This window comes from Anopheles coustani, chromosome 2, assembly GCF_943734705.1.
Source record: "Anopheles coustani chromosome 2, idAnoCousDA_361_x.2, whole genome shotgun sequence".
NCBI lineage: Eukaryota > Metazoa > Arthropoda > Insecta > Diptera > Culicidae > Anopheles > Anopheles coustani.
In genome coordinates, this window is record NC_071289.1 from 9,836,800 (window position 1) to 9,859,516 (window position 22,717).

Sequence of the window (22,717 nt, forward strand, 5' to 3'; positions counted from 1 at the left end):
TCTGCGCCTCGTTGTGATAATTGACTTGTCCTCGGAGGTTCACACAACATTTATCCTTTGGCTGGTCGCGACTTATCGCGAATCAAACTAATTATGCGCACATGAAAGTAGTTTCCCATCATTCTTACGATTCACGCCAATGATCTTTCTCCATCTTCCGATGGTGCGTCGAGGTGTCAAAAATGCATTATCAATTTCACACATCGAACCCGATTCGGCACCTGAAGCGATAATGGAAACCCTCCCCAAAAAATCGGAGCAATCCATTCCTTCCCCCGTCTGGCCCGCTCGCTCTCAGGGCATAATCTTGATCTCATTTTGGCCCATTCCCATCTTTAGCAGATGGTTCTTGTGCTGCTCTTCCTGCACCAGGATGGTGTGCATACGCGTGTTCGCCATTTGCTGCAGGCGCTGATACACCACGTGATCGGCGGCGTACAGCTCCTTGAACGTCTTCCGCTCGACCATGTACACTTGCGTGAACTCCACCGCAACCACGCTGACCGGTCGCTGAAGCGGACGCATCGAGCGAATTTGGATACAGATTAAAAATAAAAGTGCGCACATTGTCAATATATTACCTCGCCTGGAAGAGGAAAGTTTTTGTCGGTACCTACCTTTTTCCTTGAGAACATCGACACCTCGCCAAAGTTGTCCCCGTCGGAGAGGTGGCACACCTCCTTACGGCTGTGCGTGTAGATTGCAACGGTGCCCACTATTATGAAGTACATCCGATCGCCAAACGCGCCGGCCTTAATGATCTGGGGTAAGGGAAAGGAGTTTAATATGTGTGGCTGCATTTGTAATTTGTAGCAGTAATTGAACTTCAAACTCCTACCGTTCGAATTCAAATGAATCAAATGAATTTGATTGAAAAGTTATAATGTTGGTCCTTTACTTACTATATCATCCTGTAGGTAAACTTCCTTGGACATTCTTTCGACTAACGGAAGTACTTCTTCAAGCGGAATTCCTTCAAAGATTTTAATCGTTTTCAAAAACGTCGCTGCGCTGTAATCCTTAATGCGCTTTTTCAAAGTATCTGTTATAGAATGGAAGATAGCGGATTAATTCTAAACTTAACGATTCTCCACGTTGTACACCGGTACAATTCACTACCTGATAGACTTTCCATGATGACATCCTCGTGGAAAAAGCAATGCTCGAATCGTTTAGAGTAGTAGTAGAGCAACCGTTGCTTCATGTCCGCCGTGTCCAGTTGCTTCGATCGCACGTACGTTTGCAGCTGATTAGTTACTTCCGCGTACTTTCGATCCATCGAGCTCATGATTTGCATTAAATTTATTGTTTGAACTAAAACGTGTAACATACTATAATGTATTGGAATTGTGAAAAAGGCCAAAAAAAACTATGACTTACGAAAGATGAAAATTTTGAAAGCATATCCAACCACAATGCAGACCGAACTGAACGCTTTCGCCCGTGTTCCGGCCGGAAGCCGATGGTCAACAAAACTGTAGGCAAACATAAACCAGGACACCGAATGCAGGCACACCGCGTACTCCTGCAGTGCGTCCAGGTAGGAGAATTGGCGCGCCACCGGCGGATTTTCCGGGTCGTCCCATTCGTAGATGGCCAGCTTGTAGATACAGACGCACCAGTGCACTATGGCCATCGAAATGAGCACAATGCGCAAGAAGTAATAATATAGCAGATCGATTTTGAAGCGCTGGAATAAATTAAATTTTCATTCGAACGAAGTATTAGGCGGACTGTCTTGTTTGATTTGTTAACGTTTGTTCCACTTTTACCTCGAAAGTATTTATGATGTAACCCCAGATGTGCCGAAGTGAGACAAGTTTCAGCATCATCAGCCCATGGACGATGTCCATGATAAACGCCTGCTGGTCGTGATCCAGGGATTCGTCAAAGAACGTAGTCAGCAACAGATTGTGTGGAATCAGAAGAAATATATCGATGAGCATTTCGTTTTTCAAATAATGACTGAAAGAAAAAAAAAAAAGGAGTCACATGCAATAGATGTGTGTGATACAGAAACCCCCCATACTTACAGGAAGATCTTGCCTTGATGAAGAACAACAGTCCTGGTCCGGGCATCCTCCAAGTATCCCGTAAAAACGCGTATAGAAAACGATGTCGACCCGAGGGCGTTCAGTGAAAACTGAATGGCGTATGCTTGCCACTGAACGGGCAGTACCGGCGTGAAGCAGAACAAAAACGGGAACAGCAGGGCAATGGTGTAAAAGTAGAAGGTAAGCCACATTTCCCAGCCGAACCGGAACCGGCTGAACGGGTGGATGATGTACCAATAGTCGCCACGTACATGGCGCGCCAGTTCCCGCCGGTAGAGGCAACGGGAGCGAAAGTGCAGAGTGGCACAAGGATGTTGCCGGTCGATCAGGAACAAGCGCCGCAAACGAAATGCTATGCTGTTCCGGTTGGGGATGCGCTCGGTCAGGATGTGAATATCATCTGGAAGGAAAATAAAAACATGAAAGTTCAACTACCACCCCATTCTTTACGTTTTCCAGTCCGATTGACTTACCTTCCTTCTGGGCAGGCAATTCGAACCTGGTGGAGTCAGCCCTTTGCGAAGTGGAAGTCTCCATTGCTGGTGTAGGATTGCACTCGATGAGTTTCGGTTTGCAAACGTCGACGATTGCTAGATTGTCAGATCCAAAGTTGATGCGTACTTTTCAATAGGATGTTTGGTTTCACCTTCGGTTTCAGTCCGTTTTGTATTTCATTTTCTTCGCAGACTTTTGCGTGTTGTAATCGAATGACTTGAAAAATCACCTAACTCAAGTGGTGCTACGCAATACTTCCTACCTATGCAAAGAAGCGAGATAAACCCGACCCCATTCGGCCTACGATAAGACGAAATGATTGGGCAACAAAGACAAAGTGTCTCGAAAACCATCCGAAGCATGGTGAGCCGGCCTAATGTCATCACGGCACACTGCACAATTGAGGTAGGAAAAACCATCCGCCAGCTGTGGATGACAATGGAACGTTGGGAAAAGAAAATATTGACCCACCGCGAAATGAAAATCTGTTCTTTGCGTACCCAGCAGCAGCACAACGAAGCACCAGTGACCTAGTCGACGAGGGAAGAACTTGCCAATAAACGAACGCTAAAATAAACTCCTCGGAAACGCGTGTAGCTTTCGGAAGAAAAGCCTCAGGAAGATCCGGCAAGAGGAAAGGGAATTCCCCGGGCAGTAGAAGAAATGGCAATGGCAAAAGTCCACAACGGTCATTACCAAAGGCAGTACCAGCGTGCAGGCAGTTCGCTCGGAAGCGGCAACTCCCAGAAAGACAAAGACGAACAAGGCAACCCGCGTAATGCATTATGAATCGAAAGCAAACACCAAACGGTCGATCGTAATATTATTTTAATTACAGTTCCGGCGCTACCAGCGCGCCGGCGGAATGGGCGCACTATAAAAACGTCGATGTCCCCCGGACAGCGCACACAGTTTATTGTTTCTGGCTGTTCATTACTAAAACTTCTGTTTCCGTTCGCACCAGTGGATCAGCTGAGCATTCGTAACCCGGTCCGGGTGGGAATACTGCCGAACGAAAAGGCGGCCCGGGAAAAGTGGCCAAGAAAAACCACGCTTCTCTAGTGCAACATTATTACGCTCGAATCGGATTCAAAATCTTATCTGGAAAGGGCGTGAAGCAATTTCTAACCTCATTCTGGGTGCAGATTTGACGAAAAGGGGGCCAACCGGCAACCACCGAGTGTAGTGTACATAATTTGTTTTCAGATAAAACCCGAATCCGAAGCGCGTTTGGGGGCAAACATTTCGTAGTGCGGGTTACAACATCGCGGCACGAGAGGGCCAGTCCAAACGCCAACATGATCCACTCGCAGATGGAAGATGCCGGGTACGAGATTCGGCATCAGGTGCTGAACCCCAACCAGCGCCAGCAGCTGGAGGACCGGCGGCGCATCAAGGAACAGATGCAGCAGCTCGAGCAGGACAACGAGTCACCGACGCACATGTACCGGCGCAAGCTGAAGATCGCCACCGACGTTAACCTGCTCGATCGGCACGATTCGTTCTACCACACAACCAGGAGCTTGTTGGTGCTGTTCCAAATCATGGGCGTGATGCCGATCATGCGCAGCCCACCGGGGGTTGACATGCCGCGCACCACCTTCACCTGGTGCTCGCGGGCGTTCCTGTGGGCGTACTTTATCTACGCCTGCGAGACAATCGTGGTGCTGGTGGTGGCCCGCGAGCGCATCATCAAGTTTATCTCGACCAACGACAAGCGCTTCGACGAGGTGATCTACAACATCATCTTCATGTCGATCATGGTGCCCCACTTTCTGCTGCCGGTTGCCTCCTGGCGCAACGGCCTCGAGGTGGCCAAGTTCAAGAACATGTGGACGGACTTTCAGTACAAGTACCTGATTGTCACCGGCAAGCCGATCGTGTTCCCGAAGCTCTACCCGATCACGTGGGCCCTCTGTATCGTCTCGTGGTCGCTCAGCTTCGTCATCATCCTGTCGCAGTACTATCTGCAGCCGGACTTCCAGTTCAGTCACACTTTCGCATACTATCACATTATTGCGATGCTGAATGGATTCTGCAGTCTTTGGTAAGCGAATTTTTGAACCAGAAAAGGATACCTTAGACGAAATTGTGGGGATGTTAAATATATTGGCAAATATTTTCATAACAAATCCATCTGATGTAAATCCAATCTGTACATTCTTGTTTGAAATAATATTTTGATTTAATTTAATTTAAATTAGTTTTTGACGATTCGAAGAATAAAACTTAGTTACTCTAGAAAAACTCGTTTAGATTGCAAGCTAATAAAACATTTCTTAAGGTATATGTATGTTATGATTTGTAAAATAATCAACATCTTAGTTAATCATACAATTTACGTAAAACATTGTATGTATCGAAACTGCGTATTTTAAAATTAACGGACAATGCAACGTGGTTCGTTCAAACATTTACGCACGTGTGTTACCTACTGCGATCATAACCCAAACAGGTTCGTCAACTGCACCGCATTTGGTACGGCAAGTAAGGCGTTCGCAAAGGAACTTACAGACGTACTGGCGACGGAACGGCCGGCAGCCAAACTGACCGAGTATCGCCACCTTTGGGTCGACTTGAGCCACATGATGCAGCAACTAGGTGCGTAACTAAGCTTACAACATCAACAACATTTCCTAGGTGACTACGTGTCGGATTTAAAAGAAAACAAATACGATTCACTTTTGTCTTTCGGCAGGGAAAGCTTACTCCAACATGTACGGCATCTACTGTCTGGTAATATTCTTCACCACCATTATCGCCACCTACGGTTCGCTGAGTGAAATTATCGAGCACGGCGCAACATATAAGGAAGTGGGTTTATTTGTCATTGTTTTCTATTGTATGAGCCTGCTGTTTATCATCTGCAACGAGGCGCACCACGCATCGAAAAGGGTACGTACTGGCGGATTTAGGGCTTTTTGCCCCGTTTTGGCAGACCTATTCGAATGCCCAATATAGACGACGGGGTAGGTCGAACGCAAATGGCGAACGCCAGCACCTCATCCCTTTCCCACTAGGAAGCTGATCTTCTTTGATCATATTTTTCCCTTCAACTGTCGCCCTCCTTTTTCAATAATTTGTTTTCGCCATCTTTTACCGCCCAAACCGGGGCAGGTCGGGTTAAACTTTCAGGAACGTCTGTTGAATGTAAATCTGACCGCGGTCGACAAGGCTACGCAGAAGGAGGTGGAAATGTTTCTGGTCGCCATCGATAAAAACCCGCCGACCATGAACCTTGACGGGTACGCCAACATTAATCGTGGATTGATAACAGCGGTAAGGACTTTAAGGCCAAGGTGCGAAAAACCATTTTAAAGCTTGTTTTTTTTCATTCCTTGCAGAACATTTCCTTCATGGCCACTTATCTGGTTGTGCTTATGCAGTTTAAACTAACTCTCCTTCGTCAGAGCGCCAAGAATGCTTTCATTTCCTCCCTTAAGGCGAATCTGTCCCGAATCCGAGCACTGGAAGCAGAGAGGACCAATTAGGGGGTCGTCTGTATAATATATCCTAGGCAAAACAAACGACGACGAGCGGAAGAATTTCAAACTGCCTAGAAATAAATCAAACAGCGAACACAGCACAATTTTGTTGTAGTTTTTCGATCTTTATTCCTCCGCTCCAATCGCAAACACGGTCTCCTCACAATGCTGAATATTGTTGTACATTATCACCAGCACAAATAAAATTTTAGAACCTGGTGAACTTCTTCTTGGAACCGGCCATCTTGGCGACCTTCAACACGTTGAAGCGAACGGTTTTGGAAAGGGGCCTGCATTCTCCGACAGTCACGATGTCTCCGGGCTCGACGTCGCTATGGAGGGCAAAGGAAGCAGAAATTAGAAATAATATATTATATTAAATTGATTACTCCTGAGATCGGTAAATGAAATCTTGTGTGGGAAACATGGCCTGGCAAAAGTTAGTCAAATAAATAACTGTTGATTGAAAGGAGCATTTGTGGTTCACTGAAATCTGACACACTTATCACAATGCCCGATTTGAACCCAGATTTCATCCAGTTGGTAATACGAAGGACGTCTTATATATTATTTTCTATGTAGCAGCTTTTTGCAACGATCCAAATCACAGGATTTGACCGGGAATAAGTACACTGCTGAAAAGTTCCGCTCTAGCAAGATGTCAAATAGCGCCATTCTAATATGAAGTACAGAATGGTGCTGAGTGCATCTGCATCATACTGATCATCAATATGATCGAGATCGAGAAATCAACTCTTGTGTGGGAAACTTGATCAGGCAAAAGTTAGCAAAATAAAAAATAGTTGATTGAAATGAACAGTTGTGGTTCAATGAAATCTGACACACTTCATTCAATCACGATGCCCGATTTGAACGCAGATTTCATCCAATTGGTAATACGAAGGACGTCTTATATATTATTTTTTATGTAGCAGCTTTTTGCAACGATCCAAATCACAGGATTTGACCGGGAATAAGTACACTGCTGAAAAGTTTCGCTCTAGCAAAATGTCAAATAGCGCTATTCTGATATGAAGTACAGAATGGTGCTGAGTGCATCTGCATCAATACGATCGAGATCGAGAAATCAACTCTTGTGTGGGAAACTTGATCAGGCAAAAGTTAGCAAAATAAAAAATAGTAGATTGAAATGAACAGTTGTTGTTCAATGAAATCTGACACACTTATCACGATGCCCGATTTGAATGCAGATTTCATCCAGCTGGTAATACGAAAGACGTCTTGTATATTATGTTCTATGTAGCAGCTTCTGGCAACGATCCAAATCACAGGATTTGTCCGGGAATAATTACACTGCCGAAAAGTTTCGCTCTAGCAAAATGTCAAATAGCCCCATTCTCATATGAAGTACAGAATGGAGCTGAGTGCATCTGCATCACGCTGACCGTATAATATGTTTGCACCACATGTGCGTCACGCCACTTACCGGAAGCACGGGGACAGATGCACGCTCACGTTCTTGTGTCGCTTCTCAAAACGGTCGTACTTGCGGATAAAGTGCAGATAGTCACGACGGATCACGATCGTACGCTGCATCTTCAACTTACGTACCACGCCGGTCAGGATACGACCACGGATCGAGATGTGACCGGTGAAGGGACATTTCTTGTCAATGTACGTACCGGAGATGGCCTAAAACGGGAGAGAGAAAACGTTCATTAGCATCCTTTCGAAAGCGGTACTCGATTGAAAGCACGGTTGTTTAGGGATCAGTTAGATTGGTTTAGGTAAAGAGTTTTCCACAGTTTTGTATCGGAAGACCATCGTGAAAAAAGGTATCATCACATTCAGTCCACTCAGGTGGTTCTCGACCCCGTTCCGTCGTCATTCCGATTCTCCTGATACATACCTCTTTGGGAGTCTTGAATCCGAGACCAATGCTGCGGTGCATACGCAGGCCCTTCTTCTTGGTCACCTGCTTGCGGTTTAGGTTAATACCTAGCTGCTTTTGGAACGCACGGATATTCTGTGGATGGGTTGGAGAAAAGAGAAAAGGTTAGGTTACTCTGTCACTCCAGTGTAAACGTAAACAAGATCGATTTGTACACGTTCTTCCGCTTCTGTCCGCGATCAGTAATGATTTGTAATTTTTGGGTTTGGATCTGACATTCTTCATGTTTGATTCAGTAGACCGTCATGATTTTTTCATCATTTTCGAGGCACAGAAGTTAGCTTTGAGGAATGCGAAACCGCATCGCCGATACATCGGCTGTCAAATACGGCACACATCGAACGAGGTAGAGTACACGTGCGGAAAAACATCGTTTCTAGAGCGTACTTATAATCCCGTCGAGCATTTTCGATTATCTTCAGAAGCACCGGCATCAGTGCACCACATTTCACTACCGCATTGGTTCTTTAATGCAACACTACACTTAAAATTCGAGGTTTTAATCGCCGTCACAAGTGAAACGTACCTGATCAGCCATCTTTACGTCGGGAAAGAGAGTTGAGAGGCACAGGAAGCAGTGTCGAGTGTTCCGAACTGAACCCAGTTCCGTTGAACCCAGCTCACGTTGTTGGATCTAGTTCATCAAATTGAACTCGACCAAGAAAAATTATTTTTATATGTTTTTGTTTCTGATAACAATCTTTTTGGTCACATACATTTTCACAGGCGTACAAAGTTTTTATTTTCAATCAGGTTCATTTTCTTAGGATGAAGAAACAGTCGTTAAAATTAATATCAAACATGCAAAGTTAGTCCAAAGAAAAATTGCACCCAGTACTAAGTTCCACTTTTGATAAATAGCATAACCATCGCTACATCTCATACCGGAACCAGTAGTGACGTTCGAGAGCTGTCAACCCGACAGATCACCGACAACGCTGTCAAACTTTGTTTAAAATGTACAGTTGCTAATGTAAAATAATTTTTTTAAAGAATATATAAGTTCAATTTGGAGCGTCCTAAATGTGGTGAAAAAGGACCATAACAATAATCGATCATCACAATAATAAAGAAGAAGATATAGAATAAAACAATGCTCTGTGAAGGTAACCAAGAAGCATCCTCATGATTACATATTTTATATATAAGCCAACAGATAGTAGGTTGTTATAATACATGTAATACACTCAACCCCCCTATAAGTAGCCATATTAACATTAGAAAAACCTCCTTTACATGATAATAAAATCCTAATTCATTCTACAACGCTTCGGTTTATTTGACTACTCTTTTTTTTCAATTTACAATCTTGGTTACGATTGCTAAAACACTTAAATAAAACAAAACATGTGTCCTTGAATGTGCGATTGACATGAAATCATAAATTAAAAACGCGTAAACTTTACTAAAGCTATTAACGAAACATCAACCAATCGACGAAAAAATAGTAATTCCGATGCTATCGGTTTAACCTACTCGGCTTAACTTTGCTTGCATCGATTAGCACTCGCGGTTCAAATGTAGGTAGAACCGATTAGATAAAAACACACCAATCTGTGTCGCGGCTCATCCTTTGCAGATGTCACTAAATGCCAATGCGGTGCGAATGTAACGGGCCTCCCAGGACAGGCGTGTTTGAACCTAATCTTTCTTCTTCTCCGTAACCGATTTGATCGCCTTGATAGGGTTATCTTTGCATTCCTTGAACAGGTTGTTCAAATCGAATGCGGCTTTTACGTTGTCGGCGGAAAAGAAGAACTTCACCAGCTTCCCCTTGCTATCGGCGAACGGACGGCGGACGACCTCTTTGCCTTGTCGGAACAAAATTACGGTCGGTAGCTGCCGGCTAAAGGAACTATCCGAGACGTGATACTTTTGGCCGACCTTCGGAAATCTTCCAATGTCCAGTTTGCCGAATTTCAGATTTTGCAGAGAATACTCATTCGACAGCTCCGAAAAAATGGGGGCAAAATTGACGCACGCCGGATTCCACACGGTGTAGAACGTTACCAGCCAGGTAACACGCTTGTCCTTCTCCAGCTCCTCGTCCAGTGCGTTCTCCGTGCGGAAGTAGAGCACATTCTCCGGCCCAGTGTACGTCGGTTCCGGCAGCAGTAGCGCGACGAGGATGAAAAACACAAAATAGATCATCCCCAGACGGATATCGTTGTAGAACCACAGGCCGAGATTGGCTATCTTGGTGTACATGAAGCTGGAGGTCAGATAGTTGATCATCGTGACACTGCCCGTTTTTCGTGTACGGACCATCACCACGATGATGAGGAAGAACAGGATCTCCGTTTCCCGGCCATCGAGCTCACACTGGTCCTCTTGCCCGAACAAATAAGTCCATAAATAGTTGCATATGAACGGGGCTCGCTTTGCGACGATGTACGAAATGCTCATCAGAATGTTCACCCAATAGTAGGGTTTCAATAGCAGCAGCAGGTCTTTCTTGAACGACATCTTTCGGTGGAGCGCACTTAAACTAGTTCCCTTCGATTACGTTAACTTGGATTATTACTAAATCTATGTTAATTAATGTTTCCTCTCGAGATCACACATCGGATTGGTTGCCTTCTTTTCTTTGCAACTTTTATCTTCTGTCAAAATAAAAAAAAACCGAAGACAGCTGGAAACTAATCTAAAGCAGTTTAGATGTCATTCGTTGCGAATTAAATTGTAAACAAATCGATTTTCTCCTTGAACACAACGTATTTCTGCACATTTGAATCAATTTGACTGGTAATTTTACTGCAATACACATAATTTTATTTCAAAAAAACTATGAGGCGGAAATATTTATTACCCCTTATCGGCACGAAAAATTTGTTTGCAACAGCTCGGTTGAGATGGAGTCTTTCAGCGCTAGTTCTACCATCACTTTTGCTTCGTGAACGATGTGAGCATTTCGTTCCATCAGGAAAGATTTCTGTTCAATGTATGTCGTTAGCGCTCTATCGAACGAACTCGTTTCGGCCAAGTACGATTCGACGGTAGGTCCATCGGCAAGATAGCGCCTTTGCTCTTCCGTTAGCACAGATTGATCCACTACGGTGTTGATGGAGCACATTCGTTGCAAATCACGATACTTTGTACGCAACAGATCGTTCCATTGTTTTATTTCCTGGCGCAGTTGCTTTTCGTACCTGCAAACGTATTGTAAAAGCACAAATTTATGTTTATGTTTGCAGGGATGATTGTTTATTGATGTCGAAGGGCTCACTTCAGTTGCTCGGTGCTTGTAGAGACTGATCCCGACGCTGAAAAAGAAAGAAATGAGAAACGAGCATGTGCTTGCTTGTGAATATGCATACATACCTGGTGTGGATGAGAAAAGCGAAGAACGCCGACGAACACTGCGAATGTGGTCCATAATCAATACTACACAATTTCTAGAAAGCGCAACAGAACGATGCCGACATCAAATCGTTTCCGAAACAACATAATGAACGTTGAATGTTTTGAACGGTCTGACGTTTCCAAAACGATCTAAATATTAATGAGGTAGGTGGAAAAGTTCCTGAGTCTACCATATTTTCAATTTGTATACTATAAATTTTAAAATATAGTATTTAATTTTATGTATCATCAAACATTCTTTCTACTAAAAGAAACAGCGCAAAGCTCATTACAAAATGTCAAATAATAATATGTATTGTTAAACAAGCGTTTCTGGAGTGTTTTGCCGGATACTGGAAAGAGGATCGATTTAATATTGCGCAGCATCTTGGATACGGTTGGATTCCCTTGAAGATGCCTTGCTGCTGGCGGCACTTTACAGCTCATCATCAAGAGAAAACTCTTCTGGTGGAAAATCTCCTACCTCTACCGCCTTTGGTGCAACGAAGCTTCCATATTTCGGGCCGCATTCAAAGTAACGTTTGCCATTCATGCTCCCATCGTTCACGCCAAGCGGTTCATCGAACTTTACACCGAAAAATGTTCCCGGTTTATTCTCCAGCGATCCTTTGTACATGATCGTCCCCAGTCTAGTCGGTTGGCCCTTGGTCGTGACACGGCAACGCGCACCGATGGCTGTTTCTTCTAACTTTTTCCGGTCTTCCTCCTCCTGAAGCTTGCGCTCTTCTTCCAGCTTGGCCATTTCTTCCGCGTTATATTTACCGAGATTATTTTTCCGGAGAAAGCTTCTCAGGCTGTCCGCCTTTTTGTCGTATTCCTCCTGGGATAGTTCAAACTTTGCCACATTTTCCTGGAAGAACTGGAAATTGTCGATAACGTGGATACGCATGCCATCCTCGACTGGGTAATTCTGAAGGGATTGGTTATCGTCATCCAGTTTGCTAACCAGCCGGGTTCCGCTGTACAGTTCGAGCTTCATGGTACCGGCGTTTCCGCCGGTGATCGTTTCTAGTTTGTGCTTCAGCTCGTAAATCTTTAACGAACGACTGTACTTTCGCTCGAACGATACGGTGTCGTTGTGAGAGTTGGAAACGTTGATTATGACGGTTTCAGACACCGAGTTAGCTTCTGTTGACTCCATAATGTTAACACAAGTTTCGCGTAGGTTGAAATTGAATGATGACTAATGTACGGTGTTATTTTACCGGAATATTGATGGCAAATGAGAGTTCACGTAGGATAAGAGGTTCTGAAAAAGAAGCTTACTGCGGAATGATCAACTGTCAGGCATTGTTGTTGTTTAAAACGTCAAATAGCTTTGATTTGTTTTCCGAGTAACGGCAATGTTTTTACTGCAACATTTGTTTGCGTATTTTAATTGATAGTTGTATTAAAATTTATAGATTGTACAAAAATTGGCCGTGTTTCAACCAGCTAATGGATTGGCATGAATCGTGACACTGTTGATTCTTTTCTCCACCAACGGTCGGTACGTTTTTGGATTCACTGTGAGTTTTTCGAGCTCGTCCAACGCCTCAAATCCGTCGATAACCCTAGAAATAAAAAAAGTGTTACTTGAAGCAAGATTTACAAATCTCTACACCTTCGGATACTCACTTGGCAAATAGCGTGTACTTGAGGTCTAACGCCGGCTGGGCAGCGTAGGTAAAGAAAAACTGACTTCCGTTCGTGTTTGGCCCACTGTTTGCCATCGATACCATGCCGCGCTCATTGTGCTTTAAGTTTTCCTTGAACTCATCCTCAAACTTGCGCTTCCAAATTGACTGACCACCTTTGCCAGTTCCGGCTGGGTCGCCGGTTTGCACGATAAATCCTTTTATGTTTCTGTGGAACAAGCTACCGTTGTAGTAATCGCTGGCGCATAACGCCAAAAAGTTTTCGCATGTTTTCGGACATTCGTCACAGAACAGCTCTAGCTTGATGTCCCCAACGTCGGTGTGTAGTGTGACGCTCTGTAAATGATAAAACACGATTGGATGGAATGATGTGTTTAACTTTGGTTTAAAGAGTATCCTTACCATTTCGTGTGCAGGTTTGTTTACTGTTTACTTTTATTGTTTACATTGTTTTGGGGTTCTCAATTGTAGACAGTTTATTAGCTGGTTCAGTTCCCTCAATCGGAATTATGTACCAAGTTCCAAAGAACTACGTGTTTTTAAATTTTCAAAAGGATGCTAAAAGACGTTGATAAAAGACGGTGATAAACTAAATAGAAAAAGTAAGAACCTAAACAGAACAGTTACTGTGTTACCGATACCTATACGAATTGCCAGCGGTAATTACTATCTTTTGATGTTTGAAAAATATCTTCAAGCAAAACTGAAGATCAATAATTATAACTCAATGGAAAATATCATAGTTAAATGAACAAGTGCATTTCAATTAGCTTAGTTTATACTTTAACTCAATATTTGCAACCAATGAATGCTGGCAGCGAACAACTTTTGGGGACTCTTGAATTGAAAGAACCGGTAGCGGTCAATTGAGAGACTCTTTGTAAAACTTGAAACTGTTACGACTTGAATGACGCGTTGACAAAGTGACAAACTTGTACCGTTATCATTCCATCGCACTTTCAACAATACAGCCCAACAAACTGGACTTTCGTATTGAAAGCTTTCCAAAACCACTTGTACAAACTTCCCTATTCATTGGATTATAGATAGCACTGAAAATGTGGGTCTTTTTCCCTTTTTCACGCGCCCTCGTAAACTCCAGCTTATTATCCCATTATCCTACTTTAGGCGCAGGTACAGTAGAAGTAGAAACATGTCCGCTGTACTTTTCACCGACCCCAAGATTTGACGATTTTGTGGCCGAGGGGTGCAATTTAAAGTTTGCGATAGTTTTCGAGTGTTTCACCGACAAAATGTGACGCCATCATCGAAGTGATGCGGGCAATATTAAATATTCCTGTCACGCTCCACACAAATCTTGCCAATATCGTCAGCCAGACGAGGTACACGTGCAGCTTTTACTTTGGCCTTCGCTGCCTGCATGTTATTAGAGTAGGTTTTCGTTGACCTAACGGTTCATCGGAGGCTGGCGGATGGAGTGACTGCACTCAGGAACTTTCACTTCCGGTTCCCTAAGAAAGAGACGAAGACAAAAAGCGATCGTGGAAAGAGAAAGAACAGAAGTGTGTCGTGAAAAAAGGGATTTGCGTTAGGAAAGTGGATAGATAAGAAAATATGCATGAATGGATCCTACAGTGGCCTTGTTAATGGGTGTAGAAGTTGGTAGAATCCTCTATGCACCGGCGGAAATAGGGAAGGAAAAAATTGTGATGCACTTACCCCAAACCCGCCCTGACTGCAGCAGTAGGATCGAATGATTTATGCTTGGGAAAATTTGCACAAAATAAAAGAACATGACGGCCAGGGCAACGCAGGGAAAGCGACGGTACGACGGGAATAATAGCCGCCACCTCGTACATGGCCATGCATGACGACAGGTGAATAATGCATCGCGTGATTCATGCAGTTCGGTCACTTGCCCTTATCGCTCGAGTTCCTTGTGTCCTCCGGCGGAGGCGGCGGCGGCGACGACGGAGACGGAGGCGCAATGATTGAGTGATGGAGATTAAGATGGACCATCTGCAGCCGAGATGGTACACATTTTTCAATCTTCCAGCGCCATGCTACCGGCAGCATTATAGTAAGTTCTTTTGCCGAATATTTAATCTACCAGTCAGCCAGTGTGCCCGAAAGTTGGAGGATAGCGCAGAAGCCGATGATAGAAAGAGTTAAAATATCGTATCCATTCATTTCGCCTCGCCTTCAGACAGTACGCTGCTCTCAGCCCTCGTGGTTCCGAGGAATAAGCTATACGAGATGAAGGTTAAACGCTGCTTAAACGGTGCATAGTTTTATCAGTTTGTTTCAAAGTTTTCCGAGCAAGTATGCTTTAACAAAACCCGTGCGTGTTCAAAAACGCACCGTAATCGTTGCACCATGGAGGTTGAGCCATGCAAGTTAGAAAAGATCTCAAAAGGTGGTTTGTATTACTTTAACAAACTCATTTATTAGTCACAATGTGGTCTTAATTAGCTTTGATAATGTCTTTTGTTGCTCACTAGCGCATTATTAAAGTAATGCTTATCACGTACCAGGCGTCTCCATCATGTATCACAATATGGAGGAATTTAAAGTTCATGAGAATTTATTAAATTTCTCTACTTCGAAAATAATAAATTAAGTTATTAGGTATCTTTTTATAAGAAAACAAATTACTTACCTGCTCAGAGAATATTTTCCAAAAGCCATCTTTGTCATAGTTACGGTTTTTGGCTTAGCAAAGAAATTTACACCATCTGTTGAATTTTATCCCAGCCGTGGGCTCTCAAATACCCATCGTGCACCGCCAAGCCTTAATGGATGCGTTTTCTTCTGCTGGGCATCCGTTTTGCGGGGAAAACAAATATTGGGGTCTAAAGGAAGGGGTTGCAACAAAACCACCCGTTTTCGGTCGGTCGGCGGGCGAACAATTACAAACTACCGGGGAGCGGGGTGTCAGGCGAAGGGCCTGGTGCTAGCCGCAAGACTGAAAAGTAAACTTTTGAGCTTTTCCGCTCCTTCATTCAAGTTTCCCTTGTCCTAGTTTCGCACGTTTGCTCATTTATCAAACTGTTTGCTACCGAAAAACATCGAAGCGGCACCCTTTGCGGACCAAAACAACGCCGGAAGCGGAAAACCGCATACGTACACCGACATCACACTAGGAGGAATATGCTTGCAACGGAGCGGGAATACTGCGGGATGGACAAATCGACCATTACCCGGATGGAAAGCGAAGCGGACGAAGGGACGAGTTGGATATTCAATATTGAACATAATAATTTCCGGAATCGTATTGTTCCACCGAGCAACTAAATCTATCTTGTAGGTGGTATGGAGGACAAGCTTAAGGTCAGAAGTCGGCAAAGTTCGTTCGATGACATATGTACAATTTTTTACATTTACTATCTAGTTATACGATTTTACAGCGACAATGTAATTCAACAGATAACAAGGAGACTAGGTGAAATATTTCAATAACCTTTCCTTAATTTAGACACTATTTAGTTCTCCACAACCGAAGTTTGGCAACCTCTGATCAACTAGGGCATAGCGCTATCTCCAAAACCCTTCTTAGTACAAATGTGTTTTCAATTTGCTAAACCCACTCGTTGACCAATTAAGTGTTGACCGAATGGAGGCCGACGATTGGAGCGAATCGGATGTGGTGTGCGTATTTTACTGTTTCCGGGTATTGTGTGGGTGTGCGACGGGTGGCGCGGGCATGGCGAGAAAAAGCGTGAAAATTCACTTTCCGATTAAATGTACCGAATTGAAATTGAGCCACAGCGTGAAGGAAAAAGTGTTGCTCAAAATAGAGGAACATACAGCGAGAGAGAGAGAGAGAGAGGGAGCTCCAGTACAATGGAGAAAAAAATACAACGAGAAGGCTCGTTTCCGTTGGCTGCAAATGGTGTCCATAAATTTCTCGACCCCGTACGCCAATGAATGGAGAAAATGGAAACGCTGGCGAACCGAAAATGGAAGAAAAAATCAAAACCATAAACGAGCGGCGGTGCGAGGTGAAGTTCAGGAAAGATACACCATTCAAAGCGAGCAGTGGCGGAAATGTGGCACCTTCGAATGGCCCAGGATATGGCCTCTCCTGCGTTGAAGTGGTTGTGGGAATCGAATGGAAGAGAATGAAAATTCAACCGGCAGAGGTCAATGGTGTGCCCCCAAAAAGGAAAGCAATTCAGTCGACCGTTAAAGCCGGCATATGCGGCCCGGTCCAAGTGCATTTGTTGCACCGTCCTGTGCATTATGGTGTCTGCTTTGCATCGCTTTCACACCAGCACTGGCCAAAAGGTGATGCATTGTAGGTGCATGAGAGCATCATTCTTTTCCACAATGACTGCTGGCGTGAGAACGTTTTTAGCTGCTTCGGGATTAACAATGCAATTGTACGAGGAAAGAGGTTTCCTTTTTGTAAGGTGATTGGAAAATTGGAAATCCCTTTTGTATCTCATAAAATACCAACCTGCAAATACACGATGGTTCAGTTTTTAACATTTTCTTTCAACACCGGAAATTGATTCCTCAAATAGACTAAAGAACTTGCCCTACACAATATGCAAATGAATGTTGCTGACAAGTGAAACAAAAACAAAAGGGAAAAACAAAAAATCAACCATCCGGTCCACCATTGAGAATTGACCATCAAGCTACTTCCGGTTTCCATACGTTAGCCGGGAAAACATTCATATTTTTGAAAAACAAAAGCACGCCGTTGCGGAGGTGGACAATCTCTGCACCGGGCGATTAAAAAATGATGTAAATTGGGATGAAAAGTAAACCTTCAAATAGTCCGCAGACAATGCATCCACTGGAGCATGTTTAGGTTCCGGGTGGCCTTCTACCGGGCGCGCGTGGAAAAGGCTAATTCAATTTCCATGTATCCACACAAGCAGCTGCGAATGCGCTCCAAAGCCAAAGAATGGTTCGCTGGCCCGGGAAAGTGTGAACGGTGAGGCGACGGATCGCTTTTCCGGTGCATCAATGCAGCACCGGGCCGACACAACGATGGAAGTTTACCGTACAGTTTTTCGGCGGAAACATGTTCACCCTGCCATGCCGTCCCATCCCGTAACCACCCTCTCGTCGTTGATTGATTGAAATAGTTTCGCAAAATTTAAACGGACGCCGTGGAGCAACAAATCTGCAACTGGCAAAATCGTTCGGGGGTATTTGTAACGTTCGTTTTTATCGCTAAGCAAACAGTGGGGAAATTGCTGCCTTTGGCACGATACTCCCAAGCCGGTTTATTCAACGCGGATGGTATGTAACGCAATATGTAGGACGTCAGGAAATGATTGATTTGCTCGTTCGACGGCAGCCGAAAATGTACAGTGCGCTGCTTATTAGAAAAGCCAAATGCTTCAATTAACCTAAAAGGAGCTCACAAGGTCCTAGGCAACCGCAATTGCGAAGGAGTGTTACGAAAACACACACTACCTTTCCTTTGCACAAAGTGAGTTTCCTCATCGAACCAAACACGAACGACTACGGATGGAGTAGGAGTGTACAGTCGACAAAATACCAAGATATTTTGCTCACACAATAGCGTTGAGAAATGTTTTCAACTTACCTTACAAAATAATGTGGGTGTTATAATTAACATTCAAAGACAATCCTACGAAAGATGTGATGTTGTTTGCCTCAAAGCACCACCAAATTAGAAAATAAGATGATTGAAAACAGGATTAACGATCATGTTTACCATAATATTGTTGCAACAAAAATGGAAGAAATAATCTAGAAAAGAAAGTATCAACGAAAATTTTGATAAACTGTGACAACTTAAAATAAGAATTTCAAACAAATAAAACATAAAAAGCTTAACAAACTACTACTTAAATAATAGAATGAAAATATACAAAGTTATTACAGTATTAGTTGAAGCTTTGTTAAAAAGTCTTCAATGCTCAATTCAATCATGTGATTTTCTCCTAATATTCAGGGTATGGGTAAAATGAACAACAAGCCCTTTTGAAAAATAGAATTTTCTTTTCATAATTTAATAAACTAAGGGTTGCGCAAACCTTATGCATCATGAACCGGTTTGCATTATAAGTGAACATCCAAGCAGGATTAATGGTCTTCTGCTTCATTTATGACAACGAACAGCCGAAAACCATGCCCGAGCAATCTACGTGCCCTTTTGCAAAGACGTAACCTGCTTGCTCATTAAGTCGAGCGATGTGATGTATTCGGTTTGGTTCAGTCAGGTGATCCCTAGCGGGTCCGAAAAGCGACCCATGTGGCCCATGTACCCTTCGGGGCGAAACCCATGTCATACAGTCCCAATGGAGGTGGCCATGTCAAATGTCCGAATTTGCAACGTTCGCAGTTCCGTACTGCGGGCTACACCGATCTTTTGGACGTTACTCCAAAAGTCCAAAGCACCAAGCAATGATACACCGTTCCACCGGTCGCACAATGGCACGCGGACAACGTCGGGCCAGTGCTGTCCGGGAACCGGCACGGTGGACAACGTTTGCCAGAATCCGGTGCACCGGTCGAACCGCTTCGATGCGTGCCATATTGCTCTCCAAGGATCAATCGGTAACCGATCGATCTGAGTCTATTATTCGATGGAGAGGAATGGACACCACGGGGTGTACGAGGTAACAGAGTGCGAACATCTATCGTCCGGTTTTTCGACCGAAGAATTTATAATCAGCCAACCCCGCTACCGTCTGGGAATGCGGGAGAAGGGGGTTATACGGATCGTTGATCGGATGGGTGAAAAGGCGAAAATGGAAAAATACTCAACAGGGGCTCCAAACGATTGCATTCAAGGGAAATGGATCGATCGGAGTGTTGAATGATTTGGAAATTTATTTGGTTGTTTGCTTTTCGTTTCGCTGTTACAAATAGGATAGCCATGCTACCTCCATTTTATATAAACGTCGGGTAGGGAACTAAATAAAATTAAATTGTTCAGCTGTTCGTTTTCGTGTTTCCATTTTTATTTCCTATCGTTTCGCCACGCAATAAATAAAGTATAAACTTGAAGGAAACTGCATCTGTCACCTGTTTATTGGATGCAGTCGCTAACCTAATGGTTATCATTCTTCACATATTGCCCCGTATCGGTAAGGCTCCATAATGCCATGACGATGACATCGTTTCCCGACCTCTTCGCCGCTTCCGCTCACTTGCATACTCATCTTTGGCCCCCGCCAGGCCCTCAAGCCGGACCGTGTCGCTTATTGGGTGCCCCAGAACCCATAAAACTTGACTGTCTGACATTTTCCACTTTCCACCGGCCGGCCCTTGCTATGCGGAAGAAGTGTATCAACGACGTCGAACGACAGTAAACCCATTTTATCGCACAACATCAGGCACAATGGGGACGGCACTGTTTAACCACCCTGGTGGCCAAGCTGCACTAACACACGCATACACACACACAAACACTCCTCCGGGGTCAGTTCGACAAACAACCCAGCCGGAGAGCTGGACATGAGCCCGCACGGAGGTAAACACGACGCAAAAAGAAACCGTCCATGTCCTCTCGATGAAAGCTGTACATTTTTACTAGCCATGTTGTTTGCCTTCGCCTCAGAAAATCCAAAGTACAAGACCACGACGAGGCGAGGCTCCCTAGCGTGGGTCAATTGGCACGTCTCCATGGCTTGACCGTTGACCACTTTTTTTGCATTTCCGCTTCGTGCTATCTTCTTTTGCGAAAGAAAACGGAAGCCCTTTTTCACAAATTTGTTCCTTTTCGCAACGCGAGGAAAAACGAATTGAGCTTCGGAAGCGTTGGCGATGGCCATTCAGATCCGTTTCTATCGGTTCTATTTGGTTTAGGCAGGACAATTTTCTTTGATCTCTAATAGAAGTGGATGGTGTATGCTGAGTTTGAATATTGGAGAATCTGAAAGATGATTGATTAGATTTAAATGTAACATACTTTGAAACGGTTCTTTCAACTAGTTACTACTTTTCATTGAAGTGAGATCGTGATTTGATGTACATTTGAAACTCATTTTAAATCAATGTTAACTAAATATTTTCATTCTAAGATCTTACCATGATAATAATTTTCACAATGCCTTCCTTCTTTACGGTGCTTTAAACTTGGAGTATCATTTTGATGGGCCGGCGTTCCATTTTTCCTCGTTTGTTTACCTTCATGGATATCCGGCTCATCTGCTCGAATTCCCGCGTGGAAATTGTGTGGCCGGTGTGTGCGACGCCGGTAACCGCTGCATTTTAACCAATTAATTGTTAATAACATTTATCGCTTGCGGTTCAATTATTTATCCTCCAGTGAAGGGTGAAGCGCGGGTCGAAATTGAATAAACAATCCGGTGGTGAGAATATTGAAACGCAACGGAAAAACGAGGATAAAACAGACAAACACACACACAGACACACACACACACCCGCAAAACCCCGGTAAAGGAAACAATATTGTTTGGAGTGTTTTATTTTTGCCTCTCGCAACGCCAATCTCATTCGCGTATTGCGGTGGGCGAGAATTTGATAAAATAAAAAGCTCATTCTGTTGATTGATTTTGTTGATCGTGGCGCCATGCTTCCATTATCGAAAAAGTTTGCCCCGGTGTGCCTCCTCTGCTCGGGCAGGGTGCGGGCTAAATTTCCGCAGGAAAAATCACTGGGAAATTTCACCCTCTGCCGGTTTGGAAAAGTATGTGGTGGTTACTCAGGTATTTCCTATGGTTGACTGTGCAAGCGCATTATAAAGGATCTCCCGTTCTATGGCGTTCTATGCAGTTACACACCCTTTGTATGCACATCGTCACAGATTCGGGCCACACCAACAGGTGGGCGGTGGACCACCATTAAGTGCCGAGGAACGCGGACGAAACGCTGTGTTACGGATTCTTTTATTACGCGCCTCTAAAATTATGATCGCATCGCGAACAAAGAAGAAGTTTGCCGTGCAAATACGGTCCGCCGCGATGTAAAAAGGATGTGTGTGTGTGCATGGAAAAGAGCGTGTCCTTTCCGCGTACCTTCCTGTCGCATAATTTAAAGCTCGCCAACGGCACACCGCGGGTGGGTTTGTGCTGAGTTAGGGAAAAAAAACTGTGCACCCGCAAAACGATGGACGCTTTTATTATGAACGGTTCATGCTTTTCAAGTCCATAAAACGACTAGCCAAGCGGCAAATACGGCGTTGTGTCTTCGCCCGCAATCGTCAACGAAGCAAGGGGGGTTGGGCATGTGTGTTTGCCTCGGAAAAGTTAAAATACTTCTATTTGCTCACGCTCGACTGCCGAGGGCAAACATTCGAGAACATTCGAGTGTAGGTGAGTGCTACCGGATTGCGAAGGATTGCAGGTTGACGACCAGTTAAACGAATATTCAAGAATCCGAATCTCCTGCGTTGACCATAAACATGTACACACCCCCAAAAGCGTACACTCCCTTTTTACATGTTTTTTCAGAATAAATAATAAGCATGTCCCGTCTGTTCAAAATAAACATCTTTTGGTACGATACTGTATTCACAATGCAATGGAAAATAATGCAGCATAAATAATTTCAACCGATTATTTATCTGTTTGCTGCAGAGATTCTTGAAATTGCTATTAAAGGTTAGTTCTTGGAAATTGGTTAATGATGATTGACTAAAAGAACGATGGAAAGCGCTAGATAGGATTTATAGAAATTCCTGCAAATCAGGATGAGATTAACGGGATTATCTCATTATAAATTTACGATATTTGAATAACTGTTACTAAAAATGGTGATTCTCGGAATCGACTTCTGCGCTACGGAGACGTTCGTGTTGTTGGGAGGCTGAATTCAATCATTCCATTGTAAAGACACTCACTTGTTGATAAAAATCTG

At 43.9% G+C, this 22,717-nt stretch overlaps 7 protein-coding genes across 7 annotated transcripts; 1 reads left to right on the forward strand and 6 right to left on the reverse strand.

Annotated features, from left to right (window-relative positions):
• Positions 1 to 294: 294 nt before the first annotated feature.
• On the reverse strand, positions 295 to 2,591 carry LOC131262044 (potassium/sodium hyperpolarization-activated cyclic nucleotide-gated channel 1-like). Its single transcript, XM_058263954.1, has 8 exons — positions 2,528 to 2,591; positions 2,034 to 2,454; positions 1,773 to 1,965; positions 1,381 to 1,690; positions 1,120 to 1,314; positions 903 to 1,042; positions 618 to 761; positions 295 to 510 (listed from the first exon to the last, which is right to left on the reverse strand). The coding sequence occupies exons 1-8, from the start codon at positions 2,589 to 2,591 to the stop codon at positions 295 to 297; spliced, it is 1,683 nt and encodes a 560-aa protein (XP_058119937.1).
• A 1,256-nt stretch (positions 2,592 to 3,847) lies between these two features.
• LOC131262048 (gustatory and odorant receptor 22) lies at positions 3,848 to 6,040 on the forward strand. The gene is made up of 5 exons (XM_058263959.1): positions 3,848 to 4,596; positions 5,005 to 5,150; positions 5,248 to 5,444; positions 5,667 to 5,828; positions 5,894 to 6,040. Exons 1-5 carry the CDS (start codon positions 3,848 to 3,850, stop codon positions 6,038 to 6,040), a joined length of 1,401 nt encoding a protein of 466 aa, XP_058119942.1.
• A 98-nt stretch (positions 6,041 to 6,138) lies between these two features.
• On the reverse strand, positions 6,139 to 8,513 carry LOC131261998 (small ribosomal subunit protein uS17). Its single transcript, XM_058263887.1, has 4 exons — positions 8,473 to 8,513; positions 7,905 to 8,021; positions 7,482 to 7,687; positions 6,139 to 6,366 (listed from the first exon to the last, which is right to left on the reverse strand). The coding sequence occupies exons 1-4, from the start codon at positions 8,482 to 8,484 to the stop codon at positions 6,243 to 6,245; spliced, it is 459 nt and encodes a 152-aa protein (XP_058119870.1). The 5' UTR covers positions 8,485 to 8,513; the 3' UTR covers positions 6,139 to 6,242.
• Positions 8,514 to 9,203: 690 nt separating this feature from the next.
• LOC131263337 (thioredoxin-related transmembrane protein 2 homolog) lies at positions 9,204 to 10,529 on the reverse strand. Its single transcript, XM_058265522.1, has one exon. It carries the CDS (start codon positions 10,410 to 10,412, stop codon positions 9,588 to 9,590), a length of 825 nt encoding a protein of 274 aa, XP_058121505.1. The 5' UTR covers positions 10,413 to 10,529; the 3' UTR covers positions 9,204 to 9,587.
• Positions 10,530 to 10,715: 186 nt separating this feature from the next.
• On the reverse strand, positions 10,716 to 11,405 carry LOC131265398 (uncharacterized). Its single transcript, XM_058267657.1, has 3 exons — positions 11,268 to 11,405; positions 11,173 to 11,209; positions 10,716 to 11,095 (listed from the first exon to the last, which is right to left on the reverse strand). Exons 1-3 carry the CDS (start codon positions 11,320 to 11,322, stop codon positions 10,759 to 10,761), a joined length of 429 nt encoding a protein of 142 aa, XP_058123640.1. The 5' UTR covers positions 11,323 to 11,405; the 3' UTR covers positions 10,716 to 10,758.
• Positions 11,406 to 11,555: 150 nt separating this feature from the next.
• LOC131262654 (tubulin-folding cofactor B) lies at positions 11,556 to 12,579 on the reverse strand. Its single transcript, XM_058264707.1, has one exon. The coding sequence runs from the start codon at positions 12,448 to 12,450 to the stop codon at positions 11,725 to 11,727; it is 726 nt and encodes a 241-aa protein (XP_058120690.1). The 5' UTR covers positions 12,451 to 12,579; the 3' UTR covers positions 11,556 to 11,724.
• Positions 12,580 to 12,618: 39 nt separating this feature from the next.
• On the reverse strand, positions 12,619 to 13,390 carry LOC131262655 (peptidyl-prolyl cis-trans isomerase-like 3). The gene is made up of 3 exons (XM_058264708.1): positions 13,349 to 13,390; positions 12,927 to 13,282; positions 12,619 to 12,862 (listed from the first exon to the last, which is right to left on the reverse strand). The coding sequence occupies exons 1-3, from the start codon at positions 13,349 to 13,351 to the stop codon at positions 12,736 to 12,738; spliced, it is 486 nt and encodes a 161-aa protein (XP_058120691.1). The 5' UTR covers positions 13,352 to 13,390; the 3' UTR covers positions 12,619 to 12,735.
• Between the last annotated feature and the right edge of the window lie 9,327 nt (positions 13,391 to 22,717).